The 16188-nt window shown below is 37.7% G+C and overlaps 5 protein-coding genes across 5 annotated transcripts; 3 read left to right on the top strand and 2 right to left on the bottom strand.

The window, feature by feature from the left end:
- Window positions 1–1285: 1285 nt before the first annotated feature.
- LOC116294813 (serotransferrin-like) lies at window positions 1286–5844 on the top strand. The gene is made up of 4 exons (XM_089038968.1): window positions 1286–1717; window positions 4104–4320; window positions 4613–4783; window positions 4872–5844. Exons 1-4 carry the CDS (start codon window positions 1286–1288, stop codon window positions 5264–5266), a joined length of 1215 nt encoding a protein of 404 aa, XP_088895094.1. The 3' UTR covers window positions 5267–5844.
- A 1817-nt stretch (window positions 5845–7661) lies between these two features.
- Window positions 7662–10888, top strand: LOC116308246 (uncharacterized). Its single transcript, XM_089038967.1, has 5 exons — window positions 7662–8017; window positions 8579–8795; window positions 8863–9277; window positions 9591–9850; window positions 10127–10888. The coding sequence occupies exons 1-5, from the start codon at window positions 7857–7859 to the stop codon at window positions 10820–10822; spliced, it is 1749 nt and encodes a 582-aa protein (XP_088895093.1). The 5' UTR covers window positions 7662–7856; the 3' UTR covers window positions 10823–10888.
- Window positions 10889–10943: 55 nt separating this feature from the next.
- On the bottom strand, window positions 10944–13446 carry LOC148906001 (uncharacterized). The gene is made up of 3 exons (XM_089038619.1): window positions 12942–13446; window positions 12677–12835; window positions 10944–12128 (listed from the first exon to the last, which is right to left on the bottom strand). Exons 1-3 carry the CDS (start codon window positions 13008–13010, stop codon window positions 11991–11993), a joined length of 366 nt encoding a protein of 121 aa, XP_088894745.1. The 5' UTR covers window positions 13011–13446; the 3' UTR covers window positions 10944–11990.
- On the bottom strand, window positions 10971–11816 carry LOC148906002 (uncharacterized). Its single transcript, XM_089038966.1, has one exon. It carries the CDS (start codon window positions 11814–11816, stop codon window positions 10971–10973), a length of 846 nt encoding a protein of 281 aa, XP_088895092.1.
- A 108-nt stretch (window positions 13447–13554) lies between the features above and the next one.
- Window positions 13555–15946, top strand: LOC148906000 (uncharacterized). The gene is made up of 4 exons (XM_089038964.1): window positions 13555–13659; window positions 14623–15060; window positions 15181–15350; window positions 15562–15946. Exons 1-4 carry the CDS (start codon window positions 13555–13557, stop codon window positions 15944–15946), a joined length of 1098 nt encoding a protein of 365 aa, XP_088895090.1.
- Window positions 15947–16188: the final 242 nt, after the last annotated feature.

The following is a 16188-nucleotide window of genomic DNA, read 5'->3' as shown; positions in this document are numbered from 1 at the left end:
AATAAAATACTTTAGGGACTGGATGAGTCACATCCAAGGTTATTGCCCGGTATACTTAGACAATGAAGTAATGGAAATGATTGCATTTGATCTAAAGGAGCCAACCCCGCAAAGCTTAAGGAAGACATTAAAAAAATTAAAGCTAGGGAAATATTACAAAGGTATTCCCTACCTTTTGTATGAAATTACCTGGTGACTGTACTCCCGAGGTTTCTGAAGATACTATGAGAAGGGCTGAGTGGATGTTTTGTCGGCTGGATAAGGATATTCCTTATTACCCCGACGTAATCTATGAGATATTTTACAAGATAGACCCCAACCACACCCTCTTGGGATGGATTCCAAGAAGATAGTGGATCTTATGCCATAAGACGATGCTATAATTTATGCTTGACGCGTATTATGGCATAAGATGAGCGAAATTAGCCACCTTATTAGCATAAATCTTATGGCATAAGACGATGCTATAATTTATGCTTGACGCGTATTATAAGGTCATGCTATGGATACGCGTGTCGTTACGCATAATTTCCAGACTGTCATTCAATATGCAAATGAAATCCTCGCTTTTTACAAAGCAAATATTTACTGAGCGAGCTTTCTTTGAAGGTCTTCCTTTGCTTCTTGGAATATCTTTTTCCGTGTCTCTTCGGACAAATCTTTGACGATTGTTTTTTTATTCCTGATGTCGGACTTTAGTTTCTCATATTTCTCCTCTTCGGCCAGAATAATCGAGAATTCTACTTCGTCTATCTTCCCGTCACGCAAAGCCTTTGAAACAAGGTCAGTAATCGTATTTACTTTCGCCCTAGACAGAGCTATTGTTGTGTCGCGTTTTGATATCTTACCGGATAATTTTTTCATGACGCCTGTAGTAACGGCCGAGATAATGCCGCAGGCGGCTCCGATGGCAGCCAAGGGAACCACAACAACTACTCCCGGTCAGTAAGTGAAGTTGCAACCTCTGAGCCTGTTAGAGCAACAGATATTGACCCAACTGTTATTGCAACCTTATGCAAGGCGGTTCTGGTCCTGGCATATTTCTTCCTAAATTGTTCGTAGTGTTTTGTCTGCCCCTCTAGGTAAGCCAGTATTAGATTTGCCTTGTTAAGCCTAAAGTTTTCTGCATCCGTAGTATGATAATTGGGAATATCTGGGTACATCTTAGGTGCCGATGGTATAACATCCATTATATATACTAATGTACGACGCTTTTGGGAATGACATTGAGGAGCAGCCACATCACGACAACCGCGACTACTGGAATTGGAGGGCCTTCATGAAAATGTTTCCACATGCAGACCCTACTAAGTTTGAGCGCAGGCCTGACGGTATTTATTACCAAGGCTCTAGGATGTATAGCAATGAAGATTTGAGCCCTACGCTGGTCGATCAGATAGACTCTCAGCTGAAGCATCCACAACATAAGCCTAAGCCTGCTAAGCCCAGCTGGCCAAATGAATTATTGCTTGGTACTAGCACCTATCCGATACCTGCGTTTTCGTTTGATGAACACCCAAGCTTGGACCTAACGTTGAACATGCGGATCGCCGAAGGCCATTCCTTTGTTGCTAAAGTGCGAGACATTTTCAACAAAGACGTTCCCATTGTTCATACCACCGCTAAGGAATCTCATCAATGGTTGAGAGGTCCTAACATGCGATACTGGCCACAGCAGCTAAACTTTGCGGTTTGGTGTGCCACTAGCGGTTGCGGCGTAAGTGCAAACTTGATGAAGAATTCGATATTTATGTTTTATTTCCACTTTACTGTTAGAAGAATACTGCATGAGATGGGCGTTACTGCATTACCAGGAGATGCTGCGTTTTATCCTAGAGATAACAAATACGATGTTCCAGCCTATGACAGGCTTTGCAAGGAGTTCGGCTTTGCGGGAAAAGATTTTAGATACACTGCCGGTGCTAACGATGGTCTAGGTCATGTTTGGGCTTATTGGGGTATTGGCGGACATGTGCTAAGCGATAAGGAAGTTCATGCATTGCAGCTACGATGGAACACGGGTTATCATAAAGTAACTTACGACAGTAGCACCTTCTTTGAACCAAATGCTAAAACCACTAAGGTAGCCAGAGACGGACCTATGTTTAAAGACGAGGGCGGTAAATACGCAAGGGCTAATCCATTGATTATCAAGATTACCAACGACGAGCAAACAAAGCAATATCTTAATTTCATACCCAAAGTAGGTAAAGGACTAACTAGGGCTGGTCTTGCCAGGTTGAATCGTAGCATAGAGGCTTACGTGTATTGTGTCCTTGGAGCCCAGGTAAACACCCGATCTAGCATAATCGGAAATACTGGCGCCGTAGAAGAGACGCGAGCCGAAGCCTTGATCTTATTCGAAAGTTCGATCTTGGAGCGTAACATTAGCAAGGGCGTACAGCGTTACCAACTAGCTATACAAAATTCTAAGGCAAGGTTGGACTATGCAGTAGCCGCGGGTTGTTGGTTGATGCCTAGTAATTTATCCATGAATACTGGCTCTGTAGTACGATATAACAACAAACTTCAACGAGCTACTAAGGATATGAAGTTTGGGGTGAATGACGTGAACTCTGACACTTTTGAGGGGACTCCACACTTTGTATCCCCGCCGAAAAAAGAACATATTGACAAGCCTGTGCCCAAGCCAAAGTATGTTCCCACGTTACCAACCATACCTGAGGATGATCACGACCTACTAAAGGCCGGCTTAGCATTTGCAAGCATGGGTCTGAGCTATTATATATGGCAGGATTCGAACCCACGTCTTCGGTATTCTAGTCCGATGTGTTAACCACTACACTAACAAGGACCAACCACGCTGGTAACGCAGCCAGAATATGAAATGTAGGGTATTCGTGAGGATCCCAGAGCGATATTTTTTCTCTATAGATAAGTTGAACACCGTAAATATGTACGTTTGATATTTGATATTTTTCTCTTATTCTCTCTACTTCATTATATACACACCGAACGCATAATTTATTACTACTATACTATATTATATATGGCGATGAACAACCCCTACGTAGCTGGAGTAGATTGTGTTTATACGACTTACACAGGCGAGAAAAAATACACCCAAGCATCTTGGGTTGATGTCACCGGGATGTCTGTGGACCTGAACTACTCTGGGAAGAAGTAAATTTTATGCAGTCTTTCTTTGGGAGCCGTTAGTAATGCAAACGTAGGATTTCGCTTTTGTGATGACAATGGAGTATTACAGCCCATGCGCGCGAAGACGAACAACAGAGAGCCTACGCATTTCTCAGTAGAGCCGCCAACGAATAGCGCTGAGAATCTTTCCGTTTGGACTTTTCACCTAGTTGCTGACCATTACGAGCCGGAGACCTACTTTTTTCGTACGAGATTCCCGCTGGGTCAAACAAAAGGCTGTGGTTTTCAGTGGGCAGTCGATGAGACTCGTACGTCAGCAGCTACCTTGTGATAACCAGCGTCAAATAACTTTATCTTCAATATTTTGGCGGCAGTTTCGCACGAATTGGTTGATTAACTTTGTTTATGCTACATTAGTAGTGAATTTTAGAGATGTGCCAGATTCAGAAATATAACCAAGGGATGCAAGGCGGAAAGCATGTTCTTGTATTTGGCTTACTCGGCAATGTATTCCATCGTTTCTGAGTCAATATTGGTTCAGCTAAGAATCTAGATATTCCCAAAACCACTCCCCTAAATCTTCGGGCTACAACAGCCCGAATATCCGCCATTTTGTCTTTTGTGTATAATAAATTAGGGCTCGCAAGGGATGCTGGTTTACAATAAAAAATTAACCTTCGAAAATTGATGACCTTCCAAAAAACTGTACCTCCGAAAAAAAATGAGCCAACGAAATGTAACTCCGAAAAAAGATGAGCCTCCGAAATAAAGGACCCCCGAAAAAAACGTATCTGATAAAAGTGCTTTTGTGTGTGTGTGTAAACAGAGCGCCGAAAAAAGTCCTACCATACGGAAATTTGAATTATTTAATTTTGGCGGTTTGATCACACACCATTTGTATAAACCTGATGATGTTACATTTATTGCTTGTTTCCAGGTAAATGCTATAAACTAGTCCCAATAGTAGCAGAAAACTATGACCACCCAATGGAATTAGTTACTATTCTGTTGCTGTAGCAAGAAACACCACAGATATCAACTTTAGAAACCTGAAGGGCAAGAAGTCGTGCCACACAGGCTATCGTAGGACGGCGGGATGGAACATTCCTGTTGGACGTCTCCTGGAAGAGAAGGTCATGGAAAACAAAGGATCGGATGTCAAATCGGCTTCTGAATTCTTTTCCGAAAGCTGTGTGCCGGGTAAATAAAACCTGACTCAGATTAATTAGTTTTTCCGGCAAAAGCCATGGTTATTTTTCCGCTAAAAACACGCAATGACTCTCATTACCATAGCGGATCAATACCTTAGAGGAATCATGATTCAATGATAGACCGAGATTAATTGATAATTAATTCCCTTTTGATTTGTCTAGAAATATTTAAAATAAGTCAAAGGTGACTAATAGCAATATGCATTATCTTCTTCCATTCCTTTGCAGGGGTTCCTGCGGGGTATGACAACCTTTGTAAGCTTTGTCCAGAGGGAAGTAAGTGTTGAATGCATACAGTGGCTATAATGGTGCCTTTAAATGCATGGCAGATAATAAAGGTGATGTTGCCTTTTTAAAACACCTGACCACGGGAGCAGTGTTGAAAGATGATGATGGAAAGTATTGCAACATGTCTGATTACAAGTACTTATGCACGGATGGAACATCTAAAGGTAGCTACTGTTGAAGCATATAATTATTATCTATCTGTCTCGGCTACGATATTTGTAAAATAAAAACAAAATACCATTATCATTGCAGTGGTAACAAATGAGTCTCATGAGTCTTGTAACTTTGGTGCCAATCCGTCTCACGCTGTCGTTGGAAGGGCTGGTGAAAATGCAGAATTCGTTAAGGTATTGGAAACAGCTTCGACGTTCTGTCAGCCAAACAAACCAACCAGCAACTGCACTGGCTTTTCGATATTCAACTCTAAGATGTATGGTGGAAGTATTCTCCTTTTTAAAGATTCCACCAAGAAACTAGTAGACGTCAATGATAAGACAACCTACGAGAAATGGCTTGGTGATCATTACACAAAGGCGATGGAAGCCCTCGGGAACACAAAATGCTCGGATCCTGTGAGTGGAGCAATGAATGTAAATCCCTTGCCTGCCCTTCTGGCTGTACTAGTCTTCATAAAGGCTTTTCTCTAGAATTCGAATGCAAGTATCCTTGCAAGTGTTTTTACTATATATTGATAAATAGTACTCACTAAAACACTCGGGATAAATCAGTAGTTACGACTAGTTTTTGTCAAGACAAGGATATGATAAGTAGTTGTAATGTGTGATATTTCTCATATCTGAACATTGGCCTTTTGTAGCTAAAAGTCACGTAAGAAGAACTGGTTTCAGCCCATGGTTGGCAAAGTTGCTAAAGACATATAAAACTATGCTATATATAGCGGAGAGACCAAAAACCACTTAACATCGGAGGAAAATTTGCCAGCACTTTGAACTACATAAAACATAAATTGAAAACATAAATTCCCGTGACAGTTGATTGCAAAAGGTCTATTGCATTGTGTGTGTGTGTGTGTGTGCGTGTTTGTGGTTCTTTGGCTGTCTGTTTGCTTGCCGTCCCTATTGAAAGCCACTATTCAGCTGTTTCGTTCTTTTTTTGACCAGCTAATGCCACCTATGGTTTTTTGGATCAAAAGTGTTCATCTCAATCTACATAAAGTAGCGTGATAGAATGTTTTATGTTTTCTCTTGAACAGAAAAAAAAAACACAGTCAAGAGAATCATGGTAAAAGGAATTAAGATCCAATCTATATTTAGTGGATTTTAAAATATAATTTGTGTTTGTATTCATTCAGACTAGAAGTGTTATTAAAACATAGTGATTTCAATCTAGTTGCTGTAGCTTTTCCCCCCGGCAAGATTTCAATGTACACTGGTGGTATGAATATGTTTGTATGGATCCCTTTCACACTGTTTCTGAAAGAGTATGATTTCATGTATTAAATATTTTTATCATATAATTATCCATAAAATACCAATATTTCTCCTTTTCGAAAAACTGATATTTTCACATGTGAAAATATCGTTACCTTCCGTATTTAAGCTATTAGTTAGTTAGTTAGTTATAATAATAAAAAGCTTATTAAGTTGATTTTATGGATAAATATATAATAAACAGAATATTACATGGGCGCTTGGAGATACGAAATTTATCTTCTCGTGTTGAAAATCTCTCACTCCTTCGCTGCGCTCACTCGTGAGAGATCTTTTCAACACTCGAAGATAAATTTCGTATCTCCAAGCGCCCATGTAATATCCTCTATATTTATAATAATAATAATAATAATAATAATAATAATAATAATAATAATAATAATAATAATAATAACTTTATTTTGATGCTTTTTGTTTTATAATTGCAAATCTCGCTGGTAACTAGGTAATTTACAATTGGCTACTTGAATTAAAAATAAAGTTTTACATTTATAAAATGAAAGGCTTATAGCTCAAATTATGTACTTGGATACATACAAGAAGAAAGAAAAAAAAAAACAATAATAGTAATAATGATTTGAAATGAAAATACTAAAAAATCGGGATTTTCTCAGTCTTTGTTTCGTTTACAAAAAATTAAATATGTGGATCTAATGTCAATGTTGATTATTTTTCTTGTTATATAAATTTTGTTTTTCCTCGTACCCTAAGCTGGTCGAACATTTCCAAAAACGTTGAGCTTTCCGCAGAGAAAACTCCAACAGAACTAATCGAGAGATTTACAAATTTAACAGATTTAAAATCACTAGTCTACTTAATTTCCTTATAATGTTTTTGTACTTTTTCTATTTTGATCAACATTATTTTTCAAATTTGATTCAAAACCAACTGTTAGTTCCAGAATATAAAGACGGTCTAGTGTTTTTATCAGAAGGATCAGGAAGATGGGCATCTCCAGTTATAAGCGAGGGGCTGGTATAACCTTCAATGTCAGCATATAATGAAGATTTGTCGAGTTTAGATAGCAGTGATGCAGCGAGGAAGTTTAAGATGGTATTGATAGATAGTATTGGCATCCAGCAACAACATGACAAAGAGGTTCTGAAGAACCGTTTCTTCTCACATTTTGACATTGAATGAACTTGAAATTTATTTCGTAGTAGATAAGTGTTACTTAGGGTTCCAGATATCAGGGGATTTCTAGCCATCTGCGAAGATATTGATTGCTAAGGGGTCAAGATTTTCAGTTGTCCATGTTTTCCCGAGGTCAGCCGGCAACAGGATATTTTAGATAAAACATAACGATCATAAAGCAGGAAATAATAATAATAATGATAATGATAATAATAATGATAATAATAATAAGGGCGTGGCCTGAGATCCGTCGAATACGAGTACAAGCTTACAAAGATTAAAGCTGCTGTAAAGCTCTATCACAATGCAGACACTACGATGAAAACTGTCCAGATGTTTGAGGAGAAAGCAGCGGCGGAAGGCCATTCGTCACTACTAACTGAAGCACACAAATATGCAGCATCCAAATCCAACATTTACTTCGACCATTCTTTGAGAAGTGCAAAGGTCTTAAATTAGTGGAAAGTGTTCCCCCTTGGTACTCACCTGTGACTCCAAAACCTATCTATGAGTCGGATGATGCTAAAGCTTTCTGGGATGTACCGGTGTATGCTCAACACACCTACGTCAAAGCCAATAGCCTTCTGAAACTTTTACGTCACGAAAGTCTTGTGCAAGGAACCATGGGATACGCTCGGGGTAAACAAACAAAATGGCGGAGTGTCTTGTAAAATTTTTACCGGCGGATGTTCCAGGGGCAATTTTACCTTGCCCTTCGTTAGAAGATAACACCTTTGAAGACCTCAAACGATACGTGGAGACCAGAGGCTTTACAGTGGGAAAGCAAGAGTCAAAAGTGAAGCTTCTTAAAAGGTAAGTGCTGATGAATTGAGCGATATTTCGTGGGATGACTTGAGTTTTTATAAGACTTATATTTATATAGTATAAGGCTAATACTTCGTCTAGCCGTATTAAAAATGAACCTGGAATGATCTAGTTAGCAAAGTAGAAGCAATAAGCAAAAAGCATTGTTAAAGACAGGAAAAATAGGTATTTTTTTAATTTCCGTGACAACTAGTAGCTAGAAGCTTGTAGCTTTGACGAAAGAAAGTCCCAGCTAGTCTCCTTTCGTGTAAGACACTGTCATAACATTGTCTATTACCCACTTGTCGTTGATTTAGTGTTAATAAATTGCGTTTTTTTTTTTTGTAAATCAGATGATTTATAAACAACGCATACAGTGTTACCGAAAGACAGTTTCGTGCATAGTTGCATGTGGTTCGTATAAGCTTTTAAAAATAACAAATAGTACTGTTTTTCCCTCTTAAATCCAAAGTAGTTTAATAGCATAAGAAAAGCATAGCTATTTATTGAATAATACTGGTATCTGCTGTGCTGTAGAGTTTTCATTTGTCTTCTATTATAATTATTCAGAATTTCAGATCTCAAGTCGAGTGGGCTGGACAAATTTATCGTCGATCCAGATGGGGATCTACAGTATGCAATCATCGAAGAGCACGTGAGACAAAAAATTCCAGATATTTCTCCCCCCTTGTTGAAAAATTGGACGAAGGACATGGCAGTACCCACAGATTTTTCCTATAGTCATTTATATGAATATCTTGTCAAAAGAACTATTACAATTCTGAAGGTAGATATAAATTATTGAAAAGTATATTTTTAACTAAATTTCTAAAAATCATGTTACTGATTGATAGGTAAAGGATGATGTTAAAGAGGAAAATAGTGTAGATAAGGAGCTAGAATTTGAACTTTCCATTGCCGAGAAACCTCTAAGGAAAGGGTACAACTTTTATGGTTCTGGCCATGTCAAGGATATAAGATTTTGCCCTTCATCATCTGTTACCCATGTCAAGGCATCTGTCATGGCCAGCATGAGGAATTTGGTGTATGTAGTTTCAATAACCATTGAGAATTCGACATCCATCATCCTCACTGCAAAGTGTCAGTGTGTGGCTGGTGCAGCAGGCAAGTGCAACCATGTGGCTGCAGTACTGTTTGCTCTTGTGGAGTACAAAGAACAAGAAAAGAAAATTTCATGTACTGATGAACCCCAGCAGTGGAATTTACCATCTCGAAAAAGCAAGCAGAGCACTAAACCTGTTAATACTGGTAATAATAGATTTAATGACTGCAATAATATTGTGATTATCATAATACGGTCTCAGTAGCTAATAGCAAGCTAGCGCTGGCATGCATATCACTTTCCTTGCTTGAGAGAAAGGGTAAGTATCAACCAGAAAGAATCATTTCCTAATCAGTATGTTTCCTACACTGTGATGAACAGGTATTCCCACATCATGCTATGCAGGATTAATCTCTTGCCAAGTTAAAGACTCAGTCATGGTCATGATTCTCTATTGTGTTTGGCCTTATAAACATTGATGATTTTGATAATAATACTGCAATATGCTGGAATTTCTAGGTAAACACCAAATCAAAAAACACACATTTGGAAGGGAAGTCAAAAGACAGAGACCTCTACAAGAATATGCAAGTCACAATACTGTACAAGATCCTACAGTGGATTTCAAATACTTAAAGGAAAATATCAATGATGTACCACATAAAATGGCTATTGAACAGCTATTCATGACATCCCCAAGCAGCTCAAGCCAATCACAAGAAAGTGCCATGGATGGTGAAAATCTGAAACCAGAGGAAATCATCATGAAGGAATTAAAAGTAAAGCAGAACATTCATAGTATCACTCTTCTTTTTATTTTTGGTATAGATATTCATTTAATAACTAAATGATCATAAAAGAACTTAATCTATGTTTCATTGATTTGAAGTTTATGTAGAGTTTATAAAATTACATAATTGTCATGGATGATAATATAGATTATTTTAGTATGATCATAATTTATTTACAGCACCATAGTATTAATTTTCATGATTGTATACCTATGCTTGTTCTTCAGAACATATTTGGAGGTTATATTTTATTTTCTTTCTTAGGTGACAGTAGAAGACAAAATAAGAATAGAGAAAGATACTAGAGGTCAAAGTGAAAGTCTTAGATGGTATAGAGAAAGGAAAGGCAGAATTACAGCAAGCATTGCAAAAAGTTGTTGTTCTAAAGGGAACCCTGCTGCCACTGTAAAAAATATCTTAACAGTTGGTAAACCAGGTAGAGGGCCAAAGTCACCACATATTAAGTATGGTATCGAAAATGAAGAAAATGCAGTTCAGAAATTCAGTTCACAAATAAATGCTGATGGTTGTCACTGCAGTATTTGTAAATGTGGACTGTTTATTGAAGAAGAAACAGGTGTACTAGCTGCTACACCAGATAGACTAGCAACCATAGATGGAGAAGAAGTGGTTGTAGAGGTGAAATGTCTATCTGCAAGCAGAGATCTACCACCACTTGCTGCAGTTACTGCAAGAGAGAAAGATGGCAACTTTGGATATAAATTAGATAAAGGTCAAATTGTTCTGAAGAAAAAGCATTTTTTCTATCAAGTACAAATGCAGATGGCATTAACTAATAGGCTTAACTCTTATGTAGTAATATTTACAAATGATAAATTCAATGTTGACATTATAAAGGTAAAATTTGATGAGCAGTTTTGGAAGGAAACAAAAGAGCAGCTGCTAAGTTTCCATGCTAGACATGTTGTACCTGCTCTTGTACACCAGAGATTCAGATAGATATTCCTAAATATAATTTTGTGATCATTATATTTAAATTAATATAATTATATTTCAGTGTCAGAAACAGGAAAAGTATAATATGAATTTATTTATTTAAATTATTATATATATAATAATATATAGTAATATGGAGTATTTAATTGCTTCATGATCCTTTACTGTTGCTATGATCACTATCTGTCTCAACATCAATGATTGGGGGCCAAAACAATGGCAAATTGCCACACACAAACCAAATATCATTCAAATTATTCCAGTACGTCAATGGTATTCGGTTGGTTAAAATATTCCATTGTTTGATTCTACCAATGCATCTCTCTACATGAATACGCAACCGTGCTAAAGAAACTGACTTTACAAGATCAGGAATAAGAAACTGATTTTTATCCATCAGAAATTCTGGAACAACTAGTCTAATCCCATGCTTGAGAAGTGTTGACTTGTTTGTCCAGCCTCTGTCTGCCATGATTGCATCCCCTTTCTGAAGTTTGGCAAGCAAACCACTTTGAACAGTTATGTCATTGTCACTGACACTTCCTTCCATCAAGGGATATACAAATGTTGTCACTCCTGTAGGAGACAAACCAACAAGGCCTTTAACTGTATTTCTACTTTTGTATGATGAATATGTTGCACATTGAATCTCAAGATCAGAAGGACGTTCTATTTCCATTTCTGTGCAGTCCACAATAATTCTTACATCAGAATATAGTGGTTTGAAGCAACTTGGCATCAATTTCCTTACTTTTTTCCTACTAAGCCAAGTGTCTGTTTTCCGGAATGCAGCTGCCATAAGGTTAACCCATGTTATGACAATGGATGAAACATGTCTACTTGACATATTAAATCTTTCTGCCAGGTCTTCATTTGCACTAGGTCGCTTCAACTTGATGAGTGTGAGAAATAATTCATCTACAGCAGAAAGCTGTCGAACTGTGCCTGCCTTTAATTCCCTTTTCAAACCAGTATTATTTGCACCCCAGTACTTCATATGGGACTTATTAGGGAGTATGAAACCATTGAAGAAGTAGATAAGGCTGGCATAACTTGGGAATCCTGTCCAAACCTTAATATCCTCATCAGAACCCTCAAAGCGCCTGAGTAGAAACTTATGCCATTCCCGCAATTCCTTCACTGCATCTAACTGCTCTTGGACATTTCTTAATTACTTGATGACAACCTTTAGAAGGGCTAGTAGCTGTGAAGCATCTGGACTTCCTTTATCTAGTTTTTCTTCAATACAGGACAGCAAGGACTGCAACTCATTCCTAGTGAGTAAGTAGGTATCAGGATAATATGCAACCTAAAAAATAAGAATACGAAGACATCTTATTATTATTATCGTTTTACAAAGCAATTGCAAGTACTCTGCTCATGTTAAAACAAAATTATGGAAAGCAAATAGGTGTTAATATATTATTACATATTTAGGGAAGGAGGGTTACACACCACTAGAATTAGATCACTTATTTAAGTCACTTGTACTTAATACTAAATTTACTTACGCTCTGTCTGTTTTTGAAGCAAGTCCGTCAGATCTTAATGTTATGCAATGTTTTCTAACTATATGCTAAAGATATTTTCAATATTTTAGAACAGTGTGACCGCATACTCTATGCTAAGATTAAAGATAATTCATTACATCTGTTATATCCAATTTCCTTCCAAAAGCTAAAGAGTACTCTAGGAAGCTGCGCACACAATCCTAGGCAAGGCCTAAGATAAATACAGAACGTTTTAAGAATTGTTTTTTAATAGACAAGTTTTTAAGTATAATTTAGCAGGGGAGTATAATAATTTTAACGTTTTTGAATTTTCATATGAGAATGTATATTGTATGTATAGACACACCTTCATCGTTGTGGAGGTGTCTTTAAACGTTACATCTCTTAAGTCAACTTCGCCATTCTTGGATAAGGCAATCGGAGTTTCTTCTAGATCTGGGCAATGTGTTTGATCTGATTCCTGATCTGTGTTGGGGAGGGTAGACGTTTCTTCACTTTTCTCGAGCTGAAAACGTAATGTAATGCCGGGTGTATGTTAAATTCAAAAGTTTATTTACATGAAAGCCTCAAACAAAATTAAAAAATTTACTGTGTGCCTACAAAATACTTACACTTTTTAAGGCACGTTTAGACGTGTTGGAATGACGGACAAACTTCTTGAAAATTGCTGGAACTTTCATCAGCTTTGGAGCTTTGGCATATCCATGGTCTGTACCTTGGGCCAGCGAAAAACGTTCCGTTACGTAGTTGTTGTAACTTGTCACAACATCAGGCCATTCTGGACTCCAAGGAAATATTGAAGGATCAGAATAAAATTCTTTCTTCCAGCCACCTTCGAAGTGTAGTCGACACAGACAGGTCCATTGTGAATCTCTCTCTCGCGTATTTCGTGTCAACTTTTTCCACCTTCGTCTTCTTGCCTTGTCTTTGGGTAGTTTTGTAAAACTTTAAATACTGATACGAACGGTTATTGGACACGCAACCAGGAACATAACAGTTAACATTTACCATTTGATAAAAAAATAGCAAAAACGTGAAAAAATGGAGTACGAGAGACTACTAAAACCAAAACATTATACAAGACAATCCGCCATTTTGTTTGTTTACCCCGAGCGTATCCCATAGTTCCTTGCACAAGACTTCCGTGACGTAAAAGTTTCAGAAGGCTATAGGGTGGATGTACGATTCGTGGACCACAAGGCAAAGCAAGTCTGGGCAGAAGAAATGAGCTGTCCCTGGATTGAGAATCGCGAAAAGAAAGTTGAGGAGAAGGCAACCAAGTACGGTGCACTACTCTTGGAGTTAAAACAACAGCACCCTGGTTACAAGGTACAGCAATGCAATATCATAATTGATGCATTGGGAGGATGGTCAAAGAAGCTAGAGCGAACTATGAAGAAACTTGTTGGTGCCCGATCAAAGTGTGTTTTGGAGAAGATGCAGAAAGCCATCATCTCTTACTCGCTCCATATAGCACGAACATTTAAAGCAACTGTTATATAAGCTTTAACTTTTTTTTTAATGATCTTAGGATACTGTTACAGATTTATAGAATATAGAGGGGTTTTTTTTGTTGCTAGAAATTTACTGTAACTGATTGTATATATATATATTTTTTTTTTCTGAACCATTTTAAAGATAATGATTTTATAGGGACATCTATTTAAATTTATTGTAGTTAGTTTCCTTTTAGACTGTATAGGTTACGCTGTGCGCCCTATACAGGTCATACATTTTTGCATCTATACGCTTTAGTACTGCACATAATAATAATAATAGTAATAATAATAATAATAACCCTTTACAACATAATAGCGATGGTGAAGTAAGAATTCAAGAACAACGTCACGCCGATGCTAGCTGATACAACTTGCAATCTTACAGAGTATCAAAAGTAATTTACGGCGACAGATACAGGAAAAGATGAGCACCAACTGTGAAACATACATACATACATACATAGTTTATTCAAATCGCAAATAAATTATTGACAAATAGTAAAATACAAGTAAGAGCAGAGGCTAGCAAAAAGCGATACAAATAAGACAACAAAGCACAATAATAGGCGACTTGAAAGGAAGTTATGAGGTTATCCCTATGTGAAAACTCCCAAGAAAAACAATAAAACATGACAAAAATGCATTATAAAGAAAGACCCTAAGCAGCGTAATTAGCGAAAAATGCTCTATAAATGAAGTATAAGTATATGAATATGTACTAAATAAAGGAGAGACAAGCTCTCCGCCACCCTGAGCCCCCTGAAAGAGTAAGACTTCCAAAGTTAAAATATAGTCCGAGGATGCAAACGAAGCAGCGCAAAGCATATCAACCAGCACAATTAAAGAAACCAACGAACAGCTTTATGCTACTGCTACAGTCGTAACTGAAGAAATGGGAGTCAAGATAAAGGTAAACAACAATAGGAATAAGCGAGAACCACCATGGAAGAGAAGACTAGAAGGCAAGGTTACAAGCCTAAGACAGGATTTAAATAGGATGAAAGAACTAGATGCAGGACGCCTAAAGAACCAGGAAGTTATCAACGCGTTGACCAGAAAGTATCATCTCGACCAGCGACCACTGAAACAAGTCATGGAAGAATGTAAGGAACAAATAATAGCCACAATCAAGAAAATACAGCTTTATAAAAGCAGAATTAAACACCATCAACAGAATGAATTGTTTGTAAGCAACCAAAAAGATCTATACAAAGATTTCAACACTGCGAAGGTAAATGGTAAAGGAAACGCTGTGAAGCCAAACAAAGAAGATATATGAAGATTCTGGAATGACTTATGGGCTCAAGAAAAAAAGCACAATCCTAATGCACAATGGTTAAACGACGTAAAGAAAGAACAAGAGGACGTTGAAGAACAAACAGAACTGGTGTTTACGAAAGAAAAGGTACAGAAGGCGGCCAAAGAGATCAAAAATTGGAAAGCACCTGGAAAAGATGAAATACATAGATATTGGTTGAAACATCTACACTGTCTACATGAACGAATAGCGGTGCAGCTACAGTAAGTGTTTGAAACAGAGAACAGGATCCCAGCATGGATGACAGAAGGAAGAACAACACTGATCATGAAAGATGAGAAGAAGGGACCTACTCCAAGTAACTATAGACCTATTACTTGTCTACCAACATTATTGAAGCTGATGACGTCCAACATATTAGAAAGCCTCTTTAACCATCTACTAGAGGAACAAGAATTGATACCATTTGAACAGAAAGGCTGTAGTCGTGGATCGAGAGGAACAAAAGACCAACTCCTCATCGACAAGACAGTTTCGAAGTGCAAAAAGTAAGCTCAAGAACTTGGAAATGGTGTGGGTAGACTACAAAAAGGCATATGACTCTGTACCTCATAGCTGGATAATTGCTTCCCTTGAAAACATCAAGGCTCAGCCATCGATCGTAGGATTCATGAAGAAAGCAATGTCGCAGTGGAGGACTGAGCTAAGGTTAGACGGAGAATCATGTGGTCATTCTGAGATAAAGCGTGGAATATTCCAGGGAGACTCGATGTCACCGTTATTATTCATCATATGTCTCAGACCATTGACGTCCATACTGAACAACACAAGGAAAGGCTACAAGGCTACAATGTACTGAATCATTTGTTATACAAGGATGATATGAAGCTCTATGGGAAGAACGAGAAAGAAATCGAGTCACTACTACACTCTGTACGAATATGTAGTACAGACATTGGGATGACATTCGGGGTAGAGGTACGCAAGAGTAGGAGTAAGAGGAAAGGTGGTCAGCAGATAAAGAACTTGGACGGTAATGATCATCACTATAGATATATAGGGGTGTTAGAGAAGGAAGATATTAACCATCAGAAAGTAAAG

This window comes from Actinia tenebrosa, unplaced genomic scaffold (assembly GCF_029948245.1).
Source record: "Actinia tenebrosa isolate PJP-AT-01 unplaced genomic scaffold, QUT_ActTen_1.0 PGA_scaffold6__47_contigs__length_16458017, whole genome shotgun sequence".
NCBI lineage: Eukaryota > Metazoa > Cnidaria > Anthozoa > Actiniaria > Actiniidae > Actinia > Actinia tenebrosa.
The sequence above is the reverse complement of the archived record's forward strand: the minus strand, read 5'-3'. Positions and strand labels throughout refer to the sequence as shown.